This window comes from Nerophis ophidion, linkage group LG14, assembly GCF_033978795.1.
Source record: "Nerophis ophidion isolate RoL-2023_Sa linkage group LG14, RoL_Noph_v1.0, whole genome shotgun sequence".
In the NCBI taxonomy this organism is placed as follows: domain Eukaryota; kingdom Metazoa; phylum Chordata; class Actinopteri; order Syngnathiformes; family Syngnathidae; genus Nerophis; species Nerophis ophidion.
This window is the reverse complement of record NC_084624.1, coordinates 17,310,060-17,327,623: the sequence shown is the minus strand read 5'-3', so window position 1 is coordinate 17,327,623 and position 17,564 is coordinate 17,310,060. Positions and strand designations below refer to the sequence as shown.

General features: G+C 38.7%; 1 protein-coding gene across 2 annotated transcripts in view; it reads right to left on the bottom strand.

Moving 5' to 3' along the window:
* prmt7 (protein arginine methyltransferase 7) overlaps window positions 1–17,564 on the bottom strand; it is a 68,799-nt gene that overhangs the window by 12,922 nt on the left and 38,313 nt on the right. For both annotated transcript variants that reach the window (XM_061919989.1, XM_061919990.1), the window contains 5 exons: window positions 15,020–15,109; window positions 11,084–11,245; window positions 5,595–5,669; window positions 2,304–2,464; window positions 23–119 (listed from right to left, as the gene is read on the bottom strand). In XM_061919989.1, the coding sequence (XP_061775973.1) occupies window positions 23–119; window positions 2,304–2,464; window positions 5,595–5,669; window positions 11,084–11,245; window positions 15,020–15,109 (585 nt within the window). The remainder of the gene's footprint in view (window positions 1–22; window positions 120–2,303; window positions 2,465–5,594; window positions 5,670–11,083; window positions 11,246–15,019; window positions 15,110–17,564) is intronic.

Below are 17,564 nucleotides of genomic sequence, written 5' to 3'. Positions count from 1 at the left end.
AAGACAAGAGAGTCAGTCATACCTGCTCATTGATGGGACACGTTAGACCTGTACTGACAAAGACCTCCTGGGTCAGCTGGTATTCTAACCATAGAGCGACACCATGGCAACGTCCGCCCCTAAAACAGAAAAGCTGTTACTCTCCGACAAAAGAGAACATTATTCATTTTTTTTACATTAAAGTCCACATAAGCGGTTTTGACAAAACCAATATATATATATATGTGTGAGACGCTTTTGACGTTGTCTCTTATTCAAGAGTGGCTTTACACAAGGGATGCGACAGCTGAAGCCCATATCTTGCATACGTCGGTGCGTGGTGGTTCTTGAAGCACTGACTCCAGCTGCAATCCACTCTTTGTGGATCTCCCCCACATTTTTGAATCGGTTTTGTTTGACAATCCGCTCCAGGGCGCGGTTATCCCTCTTGCTTGTACACTTTTTTCTACCACATCTTTGTCTTCCCTTCGCCTCTCTATTAATGTGCTTGGACACAGAGCTCTGGGAACATCCAGCCTCTTTGGCAATGACCTTTTGTGTCTTGCCCTCCTTCTTTAAAGTATCAACGGTCATCTTTTGGACCGTTGTCAAGTCAGCAGTCTTCCCCATGATTGTGTGTCATACAGAATCAAAACGAAAGACCAATTAAAGGCTTTTCCAGGTGTTTTGAATTAGTTAGCTAATTATAGTGTGGCACCAGGAGTCTTCAATATCTGACCTTTTCACCATATTCTAATTTTCTGAGATGTTGAATTTAGGGTTTTCATTGGTTGTCAGCTATTATCATCTCCTTTTTGGCAAAAAACACTTGAAATGTATTAGTCTGTTTAGAATGAATGTATACATTCTACAAGTTTGACTTTCTAAATGGAATTAATGAAATAAATAAACTTTTTCATGATATTCTAATAATATGACCAGCACCTGTGTATATATATATATATATATATATATATATATATATATATATATATATATATATATATATATATATATATATATATATATATATATTAGGGCTGGGCAACGATTAAAAATTTTAATCGAAGTTAATCGCACTATTTCTCCGATTAATCGCGATTAACTGCATTGTATACGCAAAGCCCAATAATGAATTCAAAAGTAGTGTGTAATGCACCTTTATTGGCATATTCTTCCACATGAACAAAAGCGCCAAAACATTTGTTGTGCAAACACAATTTAAATCAGTCCTTGTTAAACAGTAGCAGTTAAATAGCATATTTTATGAAAATCAACTCAAAAAATGTAAATACAAACATTTAAGCTTATTGCCACTGCCAGGGTATTTAAGTTATCCTGTTTGTTATGGAAAATAAATATAATCTACATACAAATCTCTGAGCCACAATCATAACATCTGAACAGGCAATTTCTGAGGTAACAGCAGAAACATTTTTTTATCAGGGATCTTATGTTTAAAAAACCTGTATTATAGGTAGTGGGCTGTTTTAGGGAATTTTTGATCAAATTATCCATAGTAGCAATATTAATAATGTTGTGTTTATTCTGCGTAGTGCACTTAAAATAATTATGACCATATCTAGGAATTGATATGATGGGAATTTTCCGATTGTTTGCTTGGTGCTTTGATAAACTGAACGCATATACATGGTACTATTTGTGATGTTATGAGCCAGGGAAAAAAAGAACTACCCTACCCAGCATTCAACAGGAGTGACGAGCATGCGCGGTAGCCCGGTATAGGTTGTGTCGCCATGACGGCATCTTGTATGTTGTGATATGCACGCTCTGAAAGCAAACGTTAAGAACTCAGCCAACACTCCTCGTCTGCACTAGTCATAAATAGACAGACAACACAAATACTCCGCTGCTTCACAGGCCGCTGGATGTAGCCGGCAAAGTATTCCCATGCTAGCTAGCCGGTCTAGCAAGCACGCGTCATTCAGTCCAAAACGGCCCGATCTATCCACATCCAGAATTGTCTGGCGGTCGTAAGTGATCCCGGAGTGACCACGCTGTAAGCCAGCCATGAAATTTGCAGAATTGTCCGGTATTTTTGCCAAATGTTCCATCTTTACCAAGAGCCCCTCGACGCCGAAGTACATCCGGGAGATGCCATCTTGTTAAGAAAAGGCGTTAACAACATAATAGATGTAAACAACATACGCAAATGTGCGATAAAATAATTGTCAGCGTTAATAGATTGATGAGTTAACGCGTAATTAACGCATTAATTTGCCCACCCCTAATATATATATATATATATATATATATAGCTGGCATGTTTTTTTCAGAAAATTAGGAGGAAAGAATGAACAAACCTGATGAACGGTAAAGATCCTTGGCAGCTGATAGGCAGTTTGGGGATGCACTGAGTAAAGTCAAAAGTCATTACGGCCGTGGACTGTGTGAGAGCTCGACATGGATACTCCCACAGAGGATGAGGCTCCGCCTCCCGGGACTCCCGGAAATCCAGAGACTTCTGAAAGGACAAAAGATCATTTTTAATCTTAGCTGCCCCCAATTTGAATCACATACTTAGCAGTAACCCATTGCTAACTTAGCAACTACACACTTTGGACATTGGCATCTGTTTTGTTCACCGTGGTTGGTCCCTATAGGATCTGCCTTCCTCAGGCCAGTTTTGAGGGGCGAGGTCATGGGGACTGGTTTGCTATAATGTGGCAGGGAAGGCGAGACTTATTGAAAAATAAAACAATATTGTAACCCCGAAACAGGCTCTCTTGGTGGTCTAAAGAACCCCCAGGAGGGCAAGCCCCACACTAACCAACAATAAATAAATAACTTCTTACCATTTACGCAACATTTTGAACAGGTGTGGTAGAAAACAGATGGATGGATTAAAAATGCACAAGAATGTTTTGTATTTTGAACATTATTTTTAACACTGTGATTACAAGTGGAATTATTCAAGCAATGTCAGCTCAGATTTACCTGAGTCAGAAGCAGTCATCAAAAGAGCCACATCTGGCTCGCGAGCCATAGGTTCTCTACCACTGGTGTACCCTATAAGGTGCACAACTGTGCAGTTGCTCACTGCTCATGCGTCTCTCCCACGCACAGCAAATCTATGTCGCGCACAAAATAAAACTCAACCAACAATACGCATACTTTAGTCCGTACGATTTTTCAATACAACTCTGTGAGTGACACTACGTGAATGACAAGCAGCCACAACATATAAAATAATGTTTGTCAAATGTTTGTAATGTCTATTTAGGAAGTTTTAAGGAGGAAAGGAGGTCCATCAATCACTTTATTGAGCAAAACTGTTTGCAGGCCGTAACCACAAAAACTTTTGAAAATAATTACTATCTAGCATAATTGGTAATTTTCTACCGTATAAACCCCACCAAAACCAACTCCTTGTCATCTGTCATATATACAGCAGCGTCGCTCTCTCTCTCACTTTCGCCAACAGACACACTCCTTAATCTTTTGATGGAGCCTACAGTTATGATCAAAATTATTCAACCCCCACACAATTTTGGTGTTTTAGCAAGTTGGACATTTATTCTGTATTTTGTTTATAGTCATATCAAATAAAGATGCATTAAATAGACAAATGCAACTTGAATTACAACATTATATTTTGTAACATACCAAACAGTGTCATTTCTCTTAATATGTCATTGACAAAATTATTCAACCCCTTGAAGATCATAACTCTTAAGAACAGAATTTGAATAAGGTGTTGAAAACACCTGTAGATGTGATTAGAACCATAACGAGCAACAATTAAACTGATTGAAAAAGACTGTGACGCAGAGTCTAGGTGAGGCAGGCCCGCGGGAAAAAAGTTAAAAAAAAAAAATGTTGCATAATCCTCAGCATGTCTAGTTGTAAGTTGTATAATAATGTTTCAAATTGTATTCCTTGTGCAACATTCTGCAAATAAGACCCGTCGGGGTGCCTCTGTCCTCCACAAAGAAATATTGCATCTCCCAGTTTTCCTGGAATTGTCTTTGCACATCACTAACCCTTCTCTTCACTGCAGGCTTTAAAAAATACATGTTTGGGGTTGTGGAATATATTTGTATTTAGCCGACGCACTGAGAATAATGTCATTTCCGCAATGTGTGTCGTTCCGCTTTTTCTCCCAACAGCAACACGGCGGTCAGTGGATCATAGCAGAAAAAGTACCGGGATAGCGAGCACAAAAAAGTATAGAAATATATGTAGTGTTCATTGTGTGAGGCAATGCAAATTAAACAATAAAAAAAAACAACGGTTTGAATTGGTCCAGGTTATCGGGGACTGTTATTACTGACGGACAGGTGTCGCGGTGTGACTGCAGCCAGGCACGTAAGAAAACCCTTGTCTCCGTGGCAACGTCTCTGTCGCTTTCACTCATTTGCCGCTTTTCCACTAATGCAGGGGTAGGCAACTCAGAACGTTGAAAGAGCCATTTTGTACCCAAATAACACAACGCTGTCAAGCGCCGTTCATATAAAACTTGTGGGCCGCACTAACATTAAACTTTCATATTAAGGTGGGGGCCGCACAATAGCGTCTCACGGGCCGCAATTGGTCTGAGACCCCTGATTTAAAGTGACCAATCAAAAGGGAGAAATGTGCAAATGTAGAGAATAGAGAAACACAACACGAGCACACACAGAGTATGTGTGTGCACAGAAAGACAAAGACAGGTTTTTATGTGCACATATTTTGGCCCTCTTGACACTATTTTTTTTGGGCTGTGCCTTGTGAGGTGTTGTTGTCTTGATTATTTTGCTTGTTTGCTCCACTCATTGGTACCTGTTTTTTTTTTGCTGTGGTAGTCTACCGTATTTTTCGGAGTATAAGTCACTCCGGAGTATAAGTCGCACCTGCCGAAAATGCATAATAAAGAAGGAAAAAAACATATATAAGTTGCACTGGAGTATAAGTCGCATTTTTGGGGGGAAAATTATTTGATAAAACCCAAATCCATGAATAGATATTTGAAAGGCAATTTAAAATAAATAAAGAATATATTCAACAGGCTGAACAAGTGTACGTTATATGACGCATAAATAATCAACTGAGAAGGTGTTTGGTATGTTAACGTAACATATTATGGTAAGAGTCATTCAAATCACTAAAACATATAGAACATGCCAAACAATCTGTCACTCCTAATTCCTAAATCCGATGAAATCTTATACGTTTGGTCTCTTACGTAAATGAGCTAAATAATATTATTTAATATTTTACGGTAATGTGTTAATAATTTCATACATAAGTCGCTCCTGAGTATGAAACTATGAAAAAAACTCAGACTTATAGTCCGAAAAATACGGTATTTTTTATTGCAGGAGGTTTGGGATTCTTTGTCTATTCTGGGCGCCCTTCACACAAACTAAGTGACACACACGCATGTCGACAAAGGTGGTCAATATTGTGTGATTTAAACCAGCATTTCACGGTTAATTGACAGCAGAAGTTAGACAAAGGCAAGGAAAATAATCCATGGAGGTAAGACAGCCCAAACACAAAAACAATGTCACAAACTCCAAATCTTTTCTTTCGCTTTCAATTGGCACAATGGGATTAAAGGATTATTATTTTTCAAAAAAAATAAAAAAGGAAGTTCAAAATCATAATGTTACCTGCACCATTTCATCCATGGGTGTGACATCGAAACCTTCACAGGTAGCACATGGAGCTCGTATCCTCCACAAGTCCTATAACACAATATATTTTACAATGTTTTATTTAACTGTCTTGTACTAAATAAACATTGTCAAATGAAAACTGTACGAAGTCCGTCTCGGAGGCCACTTTTAATTGTGTCATTTGTATTTGCCCGTCTGCATATTGCACAAATATAATGAACAAATTATTAATGAGATATACGATGAGATATTACACTAATTGCTCTATCCCATAAAGGGGACATATTATGTAAAAACAACTTTTCTTACCTATTGGTACCTGTTTTTTTGTATTTGTGATCTGCCTATGTCCCAAAAATTTTTAATCGAACCATGGGGGCATGGCGGCGATATTTATATAACAATCTTGCATTACCAAATTTGTGACATTTTTCTTCATATATGATCAAGTTGTACCCAAAAAGCTGTGTGTGAGTAGTCAAAAATTTTTTTCTTTTTTTTCTGTCATCTTGTTGTGGGGCAGACATATGGCTCTAACTTATATCTGTCATATTGAAGCGCAAAAAACTATGACATAGCTAACAGGGTAAAAACGAAGTCAAAGTGGAGGTAGAGGTACGTAAATAAGACCGCCCACAAAACGGCACATCCTATAGAGATGGTCAGAAAGCGGTTTAAAGATGGAATGTAAAACAATCTATGATAAATTTTGACCAAAGGACAACCATTAAATGTTAGGTAAACCACTACAAAGTGTTTGTTATGTAGACAAAAAATATAATATGACCCCTTAAAAGCCAAGATAGTTTAGCATGTATTATATATATAACAATGTTGTACAACCTCTGGAAAAAATTGTGTAATCACCAATCTTGGAGGTTATTCAGTTGTTTGATTTTGTAGAAAAAAATCAGAGAAGAGACATGACAAAAAACTATTAATTTTAAATGGCAACCTTCTTGCTTTAAAAACACTACAATAAATCAAGAAAATAAATTGTGATAGTCAGTAACAGTTTCATTTTTCGATCAAGCACAGTGAAAAAATGTATGGAATCAAATCTGAGGAAATAAATAAAAAATCATAAAAAAGGAACAAAAAACACACCACCACCCCTCTGACACATGGACTTAACAGTACTCTTTATTAATCTCGTTCGAACTTTCTTGGATTGCTGTTGACAGATCAGTTTAAATTTCTTCAATTTTCACCAGAAAATTTAAATTGGAATTGCAGGCCATATGTATTTTACATTAGGTTTCTTTCCAGTTTTGGCTCTCTGGTAAAATGCATTTTAATACTGAAAAAAAATTATGTCATCATCCCCTAACATCCTTTTGAGTGATAAAATAAGAAAAGTATCCACATTTTCAAAGTAAACTTGTGCATTTTTTGACAATAACAGCCATCTCCCTAGGCCACTATGTGACATGCAACCCCAGATATTTAATGACTGTAAAAATGTTCATGTTTTCTTCTGGCAGTCGTCTTCATGAAGCTCATTGGAACGGCACCCAAAAAAAGTCCCAGCTTTATCACCTTGCCCATTACAGATTTGCGATTCATTACTGAATATTACTTTCTTCCAGTCATTTACAGTGGGGAAAAAAAGTATTTAGTCAGCCACCGATTGTGCAAGTTCTCCCACTTAAAATGATGACAGAGGTCTGTAATTTTCATCATAGGTACACTTCAACTGTGAGAGACAGAATGTGAAAAAAAAATCTAGGAATTCACATTGTAGGAATTTTAAATAATTTATTTGTAAATTATGGTGGAAAATAAGTCTTTGGTCAACCATTCAAAGCTCTCACTGATGGAAGGAGGTTTTGGCTCAAAATCTCACGATACATGGCCCCAATCATTCTTTCCTTAATACGGATCAATCGTCCTGTCCCCTTACCAGAAAAACTGCCCCAAACCATGATGTTTCCACCCCCATGCTTCACAGTAGGTGTGGTGTTCTTGGGATGCAACTCAGTATTCTTTTTCCTCCAAACCCGATGAGTTGAGTTTATACCAAAAAGTTCTATTTTGGTTTCATCTGACCACATGACATTCTCCCAATCCTCTGCTGTATCATCAATGTATCCATTTTAGTATAAACTCAACTTGTCGTGTTTCCACCATAATTTACAAATAAATTCTTTAAAATTCCTACGATGTGAATTCCTGGATTTTTTTTTTACATTCTGTCTCTCACAGTTGAAGTGTACCTATGATGAAAATTACAGACCTCTGTCATCATTTTAAGTTGGAGAACTTGCACAATCGGTGGCTGATTAAATACTTTTTTGTCCCACTGTATAGCCCACAATTGCTTTTCCTTAGCCCACTGTAACCTTGTTGTTTACGTTTAGGTGTTAATGACTGCTTTGGTTTAACTTTTCCGTATTTAAATCTAATTTCCTTTAGGTACTTTCTTTGGGTTCGGTCATATTTTGCAACATTGCACAATGATTTACCTTCTTGAAGAGGTTTAATAATCATCTCTTGACATCTCCCGTGGAGGAGCCATAATTCAGGCCAATCCACCTAAAGCAAAGTGAAAACACTTTATCTTTTTATCTACAGCAGGGGTCTCAAACTCAATTTACCTGGGGCCACTGGACGCAGAGTCTAGTTGAGGCTGGGCCGTAAGAAAAGAGTTCTTAAAAAAAAATGTTGCATACTCCTCAACAAGTCGGGGTGCCCCTGTACTCAACAAAGAAATATTGCATCTTCCACTTTTCCTTGAATTGTCTTTGCACATCACTATCCCTTCTCTTCATTAGAGGCTTTGAAAAAGACATGTTTGGGGTTGTGGTACAGTTGTGATCAAAATTATTCAACCCCCACACAATTTTGGTGTTTTAGCAAGTTGGACATTTATTCCGTATTTTGTTTATAGTCATATCAAATAAAGATGCGTTAAATAGTCAAATGTAACTTGAATTACAACATATTTTTTAACATACCAAACTGTGTCATTTCTCTTAATATCTCATTGACAAAATTATTCAACTCCTTGAAGATCATAACTCTTAAGAACAGAATGTGAATAAGGTCTTTTCAATCAGGTGTTGAAAACACCTGTAGATGTGAGTAGAACCATAACGAGCAACAATTAAACTGATTGAAAAAGACTGTGACGCTCAGCTTCTTGTAGATGGTCAATGGTGTATTTGGAACATGGTGAAGTCCAGGGAGTGGTCAAAGAAGTCAAGGGAAGAGGTAATTTCATAAGAAAGGATATGGGTATAATAAAATAGCAAAGACATTACACATTCCCAGAGACACAGTTGGGAGCATAATTTGCAAGTTAAAAGCTAAAGGCACAGTGGAAACACTACCTGGGCGTGGTAGAAAGAGGATGCTGTGTGCATACAGTGGTGAAAAACCCCCGGGTAACAGCTGATGAACTACAACAGGACATTGCAGAGGGGGAACGCAGGTTTCGTCCCAGACAATAAGGCGCGCACTACGAGATGAAGGCCTCCATGACAAAACTCCCAGGCGCACCCCACTTCTGACTACCAGGCACAAGAAAAAATAGACTCCAGTATGCCAAAAATCATCTGGACAAACCCCAAAGGTTTTGGCAAACTGTTCTATGGAGTGATGAGACAAAAGTGGAACTCTTTGGGCCTATGAATCAACGTTATGACTGGAGGAGAAAAAAATGAAGCTTACAAAGAGAAGAACAACTTTCCTATTGTTAAGCATGGCGGGGGGGTCAATCATGCTCTGGGGCTGTTTCTCTGCCTCAGGTACCGGGAATCTCCAGCGCGTTCAAGGCATTATGAATTCTATTTCCTAGCAGGATATATTAGCTGCAAATGTCATGAAGTCAGTGACGAAGCTGAGGCTTGGGAGACGTTGGACCTTCCAACAGGACAACGATCCCAAGCATACCTCCAAATCAACATCATAATGGTTGCAGAAGAAGGGCTGGAAGACTCTGGAGTGGCCTTCACAGTCGCCAGACCTAAATCCTATAGAAAACCTGTGGTGGGACTTGAAGAAGGCAGTTGCAGCATGCAAGCCCAATAATATGAATGAACTGGAGGCCTTTGCCCAAGAGGAATGGGCTAAAATACCTGTAGATGGTTGCAAGAAGCTTGTGTCCGGTCATGTGTCACGTTTGAAGGATGTCATTACTGCCAAAGGGTGTTCTACTAAGTACTAAAGATGCATGTAACTAGGGGGTTGAATCATTTTGTCAATGAGATATTAAGAAAAATGTCCTTTTTGGTATTTTGTAAAATACAGTGTTACAATTTAAGTTGCATTTGTCTATTTCACACATCTTTATTTGATATGACTATAAACAAAATACGGAATAAATGTCCAATTTGCTAAAACACCAAAATTGTGTGGGGGTTGAATAATTTTGATCACAACTGTATATATTTGTATTTAGCCGACACACTGACAATAATGTTATTTCCGTAATGTGTGTCCTTCCGCTTTTTCTCCCTACAGCAACATGGCGGTCGGTGGATAATAGCCGGGAAAGTACCGGGATAGCGAGCGCAAAAAAGTGACGGCTGCCGTAGTGTTATCCAGCGTCATATAAAAAATATATGTAGTGTTCATCGTGTGAGGCAATGCAAATTAAACAATAAAAAAAAACAAATAACGGTTTGAATTGGTCCAGGTTATCGGGAATTGTTATTACTGACGAACAGGTGTCGCGTTTTGACTGCAGCCAGGCACGTAAGAAAACCCTCATCTCCATGGCAACGTCTCTGTCGCTTTCACTCATTTGCCGCTTTTCCACTAACACAGGGGTAGGCAACCCAGAACGTTGAAAGAGCCATTTTGGACCCAAATAACACAACGCTACCAAGCACCATTCATATAAAACTTGCGGGACGCACTAACATTAAGCTTTCATATTAAGGTAGGGGCCGCAAAATAACGTCCCGCGGGCCGCAATTGGCCCACAGGCTGCGTGTCTGAGACCCCTGAGCTACAGTATTCTGAACATACATTTAATCTGATGCAGGTGTTGGCTTTGGAAATGAAAATGTAGAGGGTGATTTGAGGCCTTGATTTGTTTTGGAGTTTCTCAAAGCCAAAATGTTGCAATTCGAAATGACTATAGTTCTGTGTCATGTGTTTTATCTGCCTTTTTTTCTACAAAGGATGGTGATTACATATATATTTTTTTTTTTACTAGAGGTTGTACATTCACATATACAACGAGGTCAGGAAAAATCTCAATGTAAAACACTTCCATGAAAAAACAAGACAATTTAAATCACAAATACTTAAGTATAAATGTACAAATCAAACAAACAGAGGGCAGCATAGGTCATAAGTAATTGCATGTAACAAAATAATAATGTAACAAACTTTTAATGCTAAAAGTATCAATTCTCTACCACTAGAACGTTTGACTTTTATCCACTGGTGAATATACTTTATTTTCACATTTACACTACCCATCAAAGTGTTTACTTTTATCAAACCGTGTAAAATTGTGCCATTTCTCCTACCTGAAACTCCACAGCCACTATGTGCAAAGTGGCAGAGCAGGGCAGGATGGTGGCGTCAGGCCGTAAGAAGGCAGCCAGGGTAGTTCGACAGTACCAGAAGAACAGCGCGTGCCAAGGTAGAATGCTGGTGCTGAAGTACGGTTCTCCCATCAGCACTGAAATCTGCATGAGAACAACTTGATGTATTCAAAACTCAACTACTGCAGAATTTGTCAGTCAATTATTTTGGTGTGCATGGGGACCTACATTAAATACATTATACACTTTATAGCACATTTATACACATCATATTATATACATTATACAAATGCACATTATATTACATACATTATACTTACACAAATCAAATCATATTCGTATACACATACACAGTATACTTACTAGACATATTGCATATTAGAGATGCGCGGCTTGCGGTCTCATCCGCGGAGTCCGGGCGGGTGACATGACGAAAAAATAGATTTTAATTAGATTCGGGCGGGTGGCGGTTGAACCATTCGGAAATATTTGATATACATGGTTCTGGGATCGGTATCCTTTACCATTCAAAGAGCCATTCGAGACCCGTGTCACAAAGCAAAGAAGACAACAGAAGACGGCAAACATTCTCTAGAATGACTGCCGGCAGTCACCCAGTTAATAAGTTTTAGGGCGTGCTATGAAGCCATTGGCTTTATCGCCTTCTACAGCATGTACGATCTGCTTCGCAGTCCAGCAACATGTTGTGTGTGGCTTCCGCAGACACACGCACACGACTGCACGGCATACTGGGTGACACAGAGTACACTAATGGTTGTGATATAAACAATTTTAACACTCTTAGTAATATGTGCCACGCTGTGAAGCCACACCAAACAAGAATGACAAACACATTTCGGGAGAACATCCTCCCAGTAACACAACATAAACGCAACACAACAAATACCCAGAATCCTTTGCATCCATTACACTTCCTGACTATTTTATACACCCCGCTAGCAGCAAACCCCGCCACACCCCCACCCCGTGCGTCGGTAAGGTGGGCGGGGATGCAAAGGATTGCAAGGACGGATGCAAAGGATTCTGGGTATTTGTTGTGTTGCGTTTATGTTGTGTTACTGTGAGGATCTTCTCCCGAAATGTGTTTGTCATTCTTGTTTGGTGTGGCTTCACAGCGTGGCGCATATTACTAAGTGTTAAAACTGTTTATATCACAACCATCAGTGTACTCTGTATCACCCAGTATGCCTTTCAATCTTGCACGTGAGATTGCGGAAGCTGCATACAACATGTTACTGGACTAACAATCGGTTTGAACATGTTGTTGAAGGTGTCAAAAGCAATGGTTTCACAGCAGGCCCTTATTCTTGTCATCAGGATGAACACCATTGGATATTCGCGATAACGTTAGTGGCTTCCATTGTCTTCTTTACTCTGTGAAATGGATTTAAATAGCTCTTTGAGTGGTAAAGGTGGTCGACCTCTGATGTATTTCAACGGGCGGGTGGCGGGCGGTTGCGGTTCTGGTAAAATGTTGGTTCGGGTGGACGGCGGGTGGATGACGACTTTGGTGATGCGGTTGCGGATGATATAATTGCCTATCCGCGTTGCTCTATTGCATACATTATACTTTTGATATGATATTTAATATTACATCTAATATTTAAGCGCAAGAATGGCATTTTGTTCATAGTTAACACAAGTAATCGCGATTAATCACAGGTAGATACAATTTTTCATCATTAATAAGTGTACCATAGACAGATAATTTTCTAGTTTTCAAAGCTATGACTGTACGATTTGATCTCTTTAATAAAATGTTTATTAAACATTATGCCTTTTTAAACAGTTTAACACCAAACCAAATAGAAATAAACACACTTTTAATGACAAAAAAAAAAGACCTGCAGTGTGTTGTTGTACCATCGACAGAATTTGTGTTCTTGATGTAGGAGCACTTGCATTCTGAAAAGAGGAGCAACACTTTCGCTGTTTAGGCACCAGTTTTGTGCATTAATGACACAACATGTGGTTTGTTACAGTCATGATTTGATTGTTAAAGATGTTTGGCAATGCAATCGTTGATATTTCTACCTGAATACTTGCTTCTGATATTCTGTACATAAAGTGTTGAACAAGTTATTGACATTCATATCAGTGCATGACAATGTTTTAACCTTATCTATTTATTAATAACTTGTAATATACAGCTTGCTAAACATTCTGTAATTGAGGACTATCAACCAGAACATGTTATAAAAGAATACACGCAATATTTCAGCCTTCCGGGATATTCCTCAACCGCATACTCACATTTACTTATGTAGAAATATCAAAGTTTACATTACAAAACATCTTTGACAATCAAAGCACGATTGTAATGTAAGCCATTTTTTATTTTTGGTTTGTGTAGTTGGACCATGTGTCCACAGTGCTTTTATTTTGAAGCTGGAAGTGTGTGATTTTACATGTCATGACATTTGACTTTTGATGACAATAAATGCCTCTCGACTTCCTGCCTACCGTCAATTCTTTTTGCTGAGCTTGTATCCCATCTTACAGAAATTAAAAAACCTTTGTACATTTTACAGTTAGATTCTGGTAACTGAGTTGCAAGTTGTTTTTTTTACCATAAAATATGCAGATTTTTAAAGTGCAAGCAAAAATAAATTCAAAATCAAATACATCAGTAATGTCAAGATTGCTACTGACAGATTGAATTTGTTTGTATTTTTTTACTGCGTTTAGTGTTGTTTTTTCTAATGCTCCTTTCCTCCTTTTGTTGTCACTTGTTGTGAGGAGCGCTGATGAGGCACACCTGCCTCTAAATAGTGTTAAGGACACTCACCTGCCACTGATTACTAATCAGATGGCTTTATAAGCCAGCCTCACTGCTTATTGAGGGTTGAATTGGTAATTGTTCACGGTTTCTTGGTTGATGTTGGTGTTAATGTTTGTTTCACATGGGCTTTGCTCATATGCCATGCCTTGCAAAGGGCATCATCAATCAATCAATCAATCAATGTTTACTTATATAGCCCTAAATCACAAGTGTCTCAAAGGGCTGCACAAACCACCACGACATCCTCGGTAGGCCCACATAAGGGCAAGAAAAACTCACACCCAGTGGGACATGATATTATATGCTCTACGTGTTTTTTAGGGATGAACTAAAATTCTTACTTGCACGTCGTCATGTCTCCGCATTCTGAGGTCACGCTGACTACCCCATGCCGAAACATGACAAGTAATTGTGTAATATCATGATCCATCCATCCATTTTGTAACGCTTTTCCCTTTTGGGGTCGCGGGAGGTGCTGGAGCCTATCTCAGAAGGCGGCGTACACCCTGGACAAGTCGCCACCTCATCACAGGGCCGACACAGATAGACATGCAAATCTTCATACATTTGTATTCATACATTATTCACAGTTACAAACATCTGAGGGCAGCCATAACTCCTATGGGGCTGTCAATGAAAAGAGTTTGACACCCCACTATTACAATAGGGACTGAGTGGAAAGCGAATGACTCATCCATAATTTTACACCGCATGTGCAATACACAGCATAGCAATGACCCTATAAAAGATTGCAATGTTTATTATTATTATTATTTCGTCCATTTAAATGCATTTTTGAGACCTTTAACATACACGAAAGCTCCCCAAATTTTGCAAGTGCATCCGGTTCGGTGGAAAACTGTTTATTTTGGGGGTCCCGTAAATTAAATTTCAAAATTGGCTCTCTAAATAAATAAAGAAGTAAACTGTTTTGAATTTTTTTTTTACACGTTTTTAAGCTTAAATAATGGTAAATCTGCCTAACTTTGAAGAAGCCTTCACGCCCTAGCTAACCTGTTATGAAATGCTGCATAGATAAAAAGATCCTAAATAGTGGGTTACTTAACGACTGAAAACTAACTTTTCAGTGACACAGAATGTTGGATAAAAGGTACCTGTTCTCCTCCTAAATCGTTACTGTTCAGCTGCTCAGGTCTGATCTCCAGCAGCTCAACTCCTCCTTTCAATGAATTGGATTCCAGCACCTGCAGATTCAATGACAAGGAAAATCAAACAAACTTCTGTCCAAAAATCTATTGCAAATACATCAATGTCAAAGGTCATGATTCCATATGCTTAAAGTTTTACCCTATCATGTTGTCAGATTTTATAGAGTTGGAAATGTTTGAACCCGAAACAAAAAAATATTAATTAGGGTTTTCACTAAAGATTTTCATTGTCAAATCCGATTTGTTGGATTTCACACAGTCGACCATCAAAAATGTTCTTGTATGCTAGCATGGATACTAGCGAAAGCACAGGTAATGGTGATCCCCACAAATAACTCAATCTCATTTATGACTCTTCCGGCTTAAAAAGGATTAAACACTAAACACTGCAAATATTGGATAGTTTAGTGAGGTCCTTTGATTGAGTAGACAATCACATTTGACTATCTAGAGCAGAGGTCACAAACTCAATTTAACTGTTAAGGGTGTCCCAATATGATATTAATATCGGCTATATCCCTATAATCTTCAATACAAGCAGACCTGGAGCGTGTTTATTTCTGCAATGCTGGACGGCCAGTTAACATCTAAATGCCCTCTGATAAGCACACAAGGTTGGTGTTATCTTGTATTTTAGTCAAATCATTTATATAAAGTACATTTACAAAGGTCACAGCAAAAAAGAAGAATTATGATAAACGTCATGAATTCATTGAAAATAAGATATAATCTATCTCATTAAGTGAAAAATTTCTGATTTGACTACTTATGAGAAGAACTGATGTATTTAGATATTTAGAACACATTGATGTGAATAGTGTACAAATTGAGAACAGGAACTTCCTGGACTTACAATTTTTTTTTTCGATGGAGCCATGCAACATCATGTTATGTGATATTAGAATGTTTAATAAATGTTGTGTATAAAAAATGCTTACTTAGGGTTAAAAGGGAACAATAATATATAAATGAGCAAGGGGTATATTGAAAAAAAACCCAACAACATCAGAGTATTATTGCAACATTTCATGTCATTGCAAATAATGACACAATAGTACTACCATCGTTAAAATTGTGTTTGATATACTTTGATTAAAAAAAAAAAAGTTATTTAAATAAAGTAGTTGAAAAAAGATTGTTTTATTTCCCATATAAGGCTGCTAAGCACATTGTTTATGTTTCTGTACAGTTTCATAACAAATACTGTATTCTTAAGCAACATGTGTTTTGTTTTGTATGTAATCTTTTATGTAATATATATAATTCGAAAAAAGATTACAAAATAGAGAACCATGTTAACAGTGACGGCGTGAACGAAAATAACTGCCATAAAACAAGTTTACGGAAGTGATGTGTCCGCGCATGCGTGCACCAATTGTGTCTTTCGATGCTGATCGAGTAGCAACAAACCATAAATAATTATAGTTGCATATTACTTACACATATAAAGTCTTCAAGGCAGAAGTGTATTAGAAAGTATCCCGTAACAAAAGTGTTCACATCGGTTAAATTACTGTGTCAAGAGCTAATCTTCATGAATTATTCTGACCATGAGTTGTCGCCAAAAACACTTCTCTTTAAAATTATGTCTGTCTTAAGGTTAGAGTTTTGAAGTATTCACTTTATAATAGAGATGTCCGATAATGGCTTTTTTGCCGACATCCGATATTCCGATATTGTCCATCCATCCATCTTCTTCCGCTTATCCAAAGTCGGGTCACGGGGGCAGCAGCCAAAGCCGGGAAGCCCGGATTTTCCTCTCCCCAGCCACTTTGTCTAGCTCTTCCCGGAGAATCGCGAGGCGTTCCCAGGCCAGATGGGAGACAGTCTTCCCAACGTGTCCTGGGTCTTCCCTGTGGCCTCCTACTGGTCGGACGTGCCCGAAACACCTCCCTAGGGAGGCGTTCGGGTGGCATCCTGACCAGATGCCCGAACCACCTCATCTGGCTCCTTTCGATGTGGAGGAACAGCGGCTTTACTTTGAGCTCCTCCCTAATGACAGAGCTTCTCACCCTATCTCTAAGAGAGAGCCCCGCCACCCAGCGGAGGAAACTCATTTCGGCCGCTTGTACCCGTGATCTTATTCTTTCGGTCATACCCCAAAGCTTATGACCATAGGTGAGGATGGGAACGTAGATCGACCGGTAAATTGAGAGCTTTGCCTTCCGGCTCAGATCTTTTTTCACCACAACGGATCGATACAGCGTCCGCATTACTGAAGACGCCGCACCAATCAGCTTGTGGATATCAAGATCCACTCTTCTCTCACTCGTGCACAAGACTCCGAGGTACTTCAACTCCTCCACTTGGGGCAGGATCTCCTCCCCAACACAGAGATGACACTCCACCCTTTTCCGGGCGAAAATCATGGACTCGGACTTGGAGGTGCTGATTGTCATCCCAGTCGCTTCACACTTGGCTGCGAACCAATCCGGTGAGAGCTGAAGATTCTGGCCAGATGAAGCCATCAGGACCACATCATCTGCAAAAA